At 35.2% G+C, this 7634-nt stretch overlaps 1 protein-coding gene across 1 annotated transcript; it reads right to left on the reverse strand.

The window, feature by feature from the left end:
* Window positions 1-303: 303 nt before the first annotated feature.
* LOC140889365 (uncharacterized) lies at window positions 304-4903 on the reverse strand. Its single transcript, XM_073297079.1, has 8 exons — window positions 4663-4903; window positions 3514-3546; window positions 2722-2808; window positions 1934-1987; window positions 1481-1593; window positions 697-1332; window positions 389-630; window positions 304-307 (listed from the first exon to the last, which is right to left on the reverse strand). The coding sequence occupies exons 1-8, from the start codon at window positions 4901-4903 to the stop codon at window positions 304-306; spliced, it is 1410 nt and encodes a 469-aa protein (XP_073153180.1).
* Window positions 4904-7634: the final 2731 nt, after the last annotated feature.

Consider the following 7634-nt stretch of genomic DNA (forward strand, 5'->3'; position numbering starts at 1 on the left):
TCTTTGTCTAGTTTGGTTGAAGCACTCATTGGAGTACTAGCAGCAGAACTATTCTTCATTCCAAATTTTTTTAGAAGTTCCTTTGTATATTTGACCTGATTTATAAATATCCCTTTATCCATCTGTCTGACTTGTAATCCTAGGAAGAATGTCAATTCTCCCATCATACTCATCTCGAACTTGTCCTGCATCATCTTAGAAAACTTCTTGCATAATTTGGGGTTAGATGACCCAAATATGATATCATTAACATATATTTGAACTAATAAAGTATGATCGCCTTAGACAAAATTTAAGAGAGTTTTATCTAAAAAAACCAATAATTAAACCATGATCATTAAGAAAAATTAAAAGGGTATCATACCAAGCTTGTGGAGCTTGTTTCAACCCATAAAGAGCTTTATCTAGCTTGAACACATGATCTGGATAAGCTTGACTTTTGAATCCTGGGGGTTGTTCAACAAACACTTCTTCTTGAAGAAGACCATTGATAAATCCACTCTTAACATCCATCTGAAATACTTTAAAATCCTTGAAAGATGCATAAGAAAGAAATATTCTAATAGCTTCAAGTCTAGCTACAGGAGCAAAGGTTTCATCAAAGTCAATACCTTCTTCTTGTATGTAACCCTGTGATATTAAGAGAGCCTTATTTCTTACTACAGTACCACTTTTATTTAGTTTATTTTTAAATACCCATCTAGTTCCTATTATAGATTTATCTGAGGGTCTAGGAACTAAATGCCAGACAGAGTTTCTTTCAAATTGGTTCAATTCATCTTGCATAGCCTCTATCCAGTTACTGTCAAGAAGAGATTCTTCTACTTTCTTAGTATCTATATTAGAAATAAAAGCAGCATGCATTAACTCATTAATCATCTGACCTCTGGTTCTCAAAGGTGCAGATGGATTACCTATTACCAAACTTGGTAGATGAGTCTTGGACCATCTGTAATATGGACCAAGATGATCTGTGTTTTCTTGTTGGTCTTGAACATCGTGATGTTCTGTGTTTGTTGGAATCTCATTGTCAATTGGTTGTTCTTCTGGTCTCTGTTCTTCAATCTGATCTGGTTCACATTGAATTTCTCTATTTCGTCTGATCTGGATCTCTTCTTCATCATCTGTGTCAAGCTTTGAATCTTTTATTCTGTTACTAAGATCATTTAAGCTTGGAGATTCATTAGTGACATATGTTTCATCAAAAACAATGTGAACTGATTCTTCAACTGTTAGAGATTTAGTATTGAATGCTCTATAAGCTTTACTAACTGATGAATATTGGAGAAACAAACCAGCATCTGATCTGACATCAAGTGCAGTCAGATGAGTCTTACCATTGTTGTGGATGAAGCATTTACAACCAAATACTTTAAAGTATGATATCACTGAAACTTTACCATACAATATCTCATAAGGTGTTTTTTCCGACATTCTTATTAATCATTGATTTGTTCTGAGTAAAACAAGCTGTGTTTACAGCTTCTGCCAAAAACTTTTGAGAAATATCTGAATCAGCAATCATTGTTCTAGCAGCTTCCTTTAGAGTTCTATTCCTCCTTTCTGCAATACCATTTTGTTGTGGCATTCTAGCTGCAGAATACTCATGCTTTATTCCATGATTTTCAAGATAAGTAGATAGAGTTTGATTTGTAAACTCGGTTCCTCTGTCACTTCTAATTTTATCAATCGTTTGTGATTTCTCATTTTAAAGTTTTAAAAGGAGTTTAATCAATTGGGTGGCAGTTTGATCTTTGGATTTTAAAAATATCACCAAAGTAAATCTCGAGAAATCATCAAGAATAACTAGGGTGTACTTCATTCCCCCTAAGCTCATTACTGATATAGGACCAACAGATCCATGTGCAATATTTCTAAGCTTTTGGAAGAAGATTTACATCCTTTGTTTTTAAAATTTGATTGATCTGCTTACCTAGTTGACAGGCAGTACAAACTTTATCTTTTGAAAACTCTACTTTAGGCAGACCTGTAACCAATTCATGTTTACTCAGATTGGCTAAAGCTTTGAAGTTCAAGTGATTGAGTCTCTTGTGCCATAACCAATTTTGGTTCACATTTGTTGCTACCAGTTAGACTGAAGTTAGTGGTTGATCTGACCAATTTACTTTATAAGTATTTCCACTTCTTTCACCTGTCATAATGATTAGTCCAGATTGATCTTTTACAGTGCAAGGGAGATTTTGGAATTCTACACAGTAGTCATAGTCACACAATTGACTAATACTAATCAGATTATATTTCAAATTCTCTACAAATAATACATCTTTAATCCGAATATTTCCATGGATAAGCTTACCCTTACCCATGGTTATACCTTTAGAGTTATCTCCAAAAGTGATCTTGGGTCCTGATCCTGGAATGTAGTCAGATAACATTCTTCTGTCTACTGTCATATGCCTTGAGCATCCACTATCCAAGTACCAGACTGCTTGCTTAATGAGTTTGTGTGGGGCCTCGGGTTGTTAATCTCAATCTTAGGGAAATTAGAAATTAAACATCATTAATTAAACAAGGAAGGAATAAGATAAAACAAAAAAAAAATATTTTCAAAGGGGGGTGCACGGGGTCTGTCAAAAACAGCAGACCGAGCACAGAGGAGTGCGCGGGGTTGATCAAAAATAGCGGACCGAGCGCCCCCTCTAACCCAACTCTCGGTTTGGGAAAAATTGGGCTGCGCTCAGTCTGCTAAAAAGAGCAGACCGAGCACAACTTTGGGTAGTCTTGTGCTCTGGTTTTTGACAGCAAAATTTGATCCTTTCAACCCTTCAAATTCGACATATTGAAGTCCTAAAACATGTTGACATACATAGAACAAGATCTAAAAATGTTTATAACAAGTTGATACATCAAACCAACCATTAGGAATCCAACAAAAGCATGAAATTTACAAGGTGTTCATCAACTACCCAAGAACATCATTCATAAGTGTTTCCAATATGCTTGCTAGTCTTCTAAACTCATCACATCAGCTACACAACCAGAGTCCACATATATATCCTCTCTCATGAGCTACCCTCGATGAATTTGGCCAGCTCTTGCCCCATCTGTTGTCATGCACACATACAAAACAAGACAACAACTGGAACGTCCGGTGAGAATACAATCTCAGTATAATCAACATATATACGCGTTAAATAAAAACATATCGACTCTAAACATTTCAAATCAAGAATAGAGTAAACGCATATATATAAAGAATTGATTCCAATCACACTCTTTGCCATTAAGATTTGCATAGGATCTTGACATGGATATCCATCTATCATTGTCTCATCAGACTCGAAAATAAAGTCGCCTCAGACCTTGGCATAATAATCAATTCATATCTCATATCATATCATAATCAAATAGAACCAAAGATCCACTACCTGAGATGGATCGACAACATCATAACAAAATCAAAACAATAAACAAGTATGTGATTTTGGCGGGACAACTCAAGAAGCTTCATTCTCGAGTTACAAATTCCTGACTTGCGATGTTATCTTATACCTTCTTGTTTTGTCAGTTCTTGCAGCTTAAAATCTGAAATAGAACAATAAGAACATATATATTAAACTCTAACCAACTTCCCAACTCCATCATCATTCATTCTTCACAATCAAACAACTTCAAACCTCAACTTCGTCTTCTTCGGTTCGAATTCAAATTCTTGAGTCGTTAGCCTTCAAACTAATCTGAAAGTGAAGAATAAAAATACTACAACGTCAATAACATCTCGAAGAATGTCTCAGCTCAATCATCAGCTATCAAAATGGTTTCAAAATATGAATCGACGGCGTAGCGACTGAAAATCGGTAACCGACGAAACATCGAAATCAAATCTAACTATCAAATACTTGATTCAAAAACAAAACATCATCATAATCTTCATACCAGCAGATATAGGCACAAAATATAATCTGGAAATCATGATTAAGTACAATAAGATACACCCTTTGATCCGGTTTCGAATATATCACGCATATAACCTCAAGAACGCATACATAAAGCATAAAATCTGATATCTGCAACATTTCAATCTTCAACCCATGCCAAAATACGTAAAAACTTACACTAGATCGAAGCCCTCGTTGCAAGGATTCAAGAACACTTTTTGGAATCGAAATCGGACGATCGAATCAAAAGTTATGGGGTTTTGAAAATCAAAAAATCAAAGAAAATGTTGATCTCGGCTTCTCTGCTCAACTTTTCTGAATTTCTTATAACATATACAGGTATACAGGCTGATAATCTAATAAAAATCTGTTAACTTCAAGACAAATTTCATTTTAGCTCCTTAATTCTTCAGTATTTACAATTTGGTCCTCGGCTCTTAATTTAATTCAATTTCAATCCTAAATAATTTAAAAATATTAGAATTTAAATCAAAACTCTAAATATTCTCAAATTAAATATACTCGAATTAAAATTAAATAATCTCGGATTAAATCAAATAATCCCGGGCCTTACATTTCTCCCCCACTAAGACATGAGTTTGTCCTCGAATTCATAAATAATTAAGATATGCAGTCTGTATACACATAAGAATAAAGAATACCAGAAAACTGAATAAGAACTCACATCAGTGGAATAGATAGGGAAATCTCTGTCTCATGTCTTCTTCAATTTCCCACGTCGCTTCTTTAACTCCGTGCCAACTCCATTGAATCTTCACCAATGGAATGGTCTTCATTTGGAGTTGTTTTTCCTTCCTATCAAGTATCTGAATCGGTTGGTCAAAGTATCTAAGAGTTTCATCCAACTCAGCTTCATCAGGTTGCAAGATATAAGATTTATCAGGTTGATACTTCCGAAGCATCGATACATGAAATACATCGTGGATACCAGATAAAGATGACGGCAATGCAAGTCGATAAGCTAGATCGCCTATCTTCTCCATAATCTCATACGGGCCAATAAAACGTGGAGACAACTTACCTCTCTTACCAAATCGAACAGTACCCCTGAACGGAGAAATCTTCAAGAATACTCTGTCCCCATGATCAAAAGATAACGATCGACGTCGAATATTCGCATATCTGGATTGTCTATGTTGCGCTGTTCTCATTCTCTGCTATATCAACTTTACCTTCTCAATAATCTGTTTGATCATATCCGGTCCCAATTCAGGTACCTCTGTAACATCATCCCAATATAAAGGTGATCGACATTTCTTTCCATACAGTGCTTCAAATGGAGCCATCTCAATACTTGTTTGATAACTGTTGTTATAAGAAAACTCCACAAGTGGTATGGAATCTTGCCATGTAGTACCAAAATCAAGTACTACAGCTCTAAGAATATCCTCAAGATTCTGAATAGTTCGTTCAGATTGTCCGTCAGTTTGAGGATGATAAGCAGTACTCAAATGTAAGCGCATACCTAGAGCTTGCTGTAGGCTATGCCAAAAGTGCGAAGTGAATCTCGGATCTCGATCAGATACAATCGACTTTGGCATACCATGCAATCGTACCACTTCTCAAACATATAAATATGTCATCTGATCATGACGATAAGTCATTCGGTATGGAATAAAACATGCAGATTTCGTCAACCTATCAATGATCACCCAAATAGAATCACATCCTCGGGATGATCGTGGTAACTTCGTTACAAAATCCATGGAAATGTGATCTCATTTCCATTTAGGAACAGATAAACTCTGCAATAGACCTCCAGGCTTCTTCCTCTCAGCCTTCACCTGTTGGCAGTTCAAACATTTAGATACAAATTCAGTCACATAAGACTTCATTTGTTTCCACCAGTACTGATTCTTCAAATCATTGTACATTTTCTTGCCTCCAGGGTGAATGCTGAATCTACTGCTATGAGCTTCTTTCAGTATCTGCTGTTTCAAATCAAAAACATCTGGAACAACAATTCGGTTATTCACATACAAAACATCATCGATACTGACCTTATACGCAGATTGATGCCCTGATCTGATCATTTCAATTGATTTCTGAACACTGAAGTCTGATTTATGTGCTTTTTTAATTCGAATCAACAATTCAGGCTCAGCAATAATAGCATATACTCTCATCGGTCTCCTATCTGTCTCAAATATATATCCAGAAATACATCAATCTTCAATCAAATTAGATATACCAATAGTAGACAAGGATAAATGTAAGGCCCCGATTTTATCTTAATTGAGTTCATTTGAGATAATCAGTGATTTCAAAATTCAAAAGCCGACTTTTTATTGATCAGGGAATATTTTGCAATTTTTGGAAATTTAAGGGACTAAAATGCAAAATGAAGATTTGTTATAATATCTAGATTTTGAATAAGTCTACCATTTCTCTTCCATCATCCCTCCCAACCGATTCCTCCATAGATGGATGCCCAAAGCTTTTCCTAAGCTTTGTGATTTCATTTTCTAATCGATCCGTCCGATAGAATTTATTTCTGAAGTGATATTTGCAGTCACGACATCGAGAGCTTCGTTCTATCGTAAGTTTCTCTCCGATCAGATATGTTTTATTTTTTGGATGTAGTTGGAATTTGATTATTTTCGGGTATGATGTTCTTGAGATTATTCTTATCGTTTATTCTCAGACGGAATTGAAATAGAGCGCCGTTCGGAATTGTTATGATTTTTAGAAGCATATTTTGAAATTTTAGGTTTTGAGATGTGTTGGATTTGAGTTTGAATGTTTGAATGATGATTGATATGAGTTGTTTGGATTGATATTATGCTGTCTGCATTTCCGGTTTATCAGAATATAGTCGTTATGCCGTCAGTTTGAGTTTCGGGATATCGTTTCTATTGATTTGATTATACCGAGTTTGATGAGGTTTTGATATCGATATTGATCTTGTGACTTCTTCTGTTAGATTGATTTGAAGTCCTTGGATTTTCGAGATTGCAGCTTCGATCAGTTTGGAAGATTTGAGCCGGTATATTATCGATTTCTTACTTATCGATCAAAGATCTTGATTAGATATTGAATGGAGTATTGTTGTTTTACAGATTGAAGATTGTGAAACGAAGAGAAGGTATAAGACGACTTTGGAATGGAATAGGACGATTAACTCGATTCCGGATTGAATCGAGTGTCCTAAAAGAAATCACATACTTGCATGTTTATATGCTTATTTGAACTTATGATTGAATTGATATCTGAGTGCATGATATTTCATATGCATTCATATTGAACTGATTGATTATTCATTTTGAATTAGACGATCTGGATATTATAGTTGAGTGGCCTTGGTAGGCGATTTACTACAAGTGTCGATTAACTCACTATAATCCCAAACCGAAGAAAGAAAGAATAATTCCTTTTGATTATTTGAGTCTGTTAATCCAGAAGTTTTAAAGTCATGCATATCATTTTATTCCGCAGTGAAATGAATTACTTGAAGTTTATGTGGAATTTAATTATATATCATGTTTTGATATATTATGTGATATTGTATGCTAGTCTCTTTTACTGGAAATTGTATTCTCACCGGATTATCCAGATGTTGCCTTTGTTTGTATGTGTACTTGGCAACAGGTGGGGCAGGACCGAGTCAGAGGCAGCATGGCTAGATTGTTGAGAGGATAGAGTGAGGCTTGGATGTTAGGAGTCGTTTATGTATTCGAACTCCTTTTTGTTTTTGAATAAGTCCGAACTAGATGG

The sequence above is a fragment of the Henckelia pumila genome, chromosome 3, assembly GCF_033568475.1.
Source record: "Henckelia pumila isolate YLH828 chromosome 3, ASM3356847v2, whole genome shotgun sequence".
NCBI lineage: Eukaryota > Viridiplantae > Streptophyta > Magnoliopsida > Lamiales > Gesneriaceae > Henckelia > Henckelia pumila.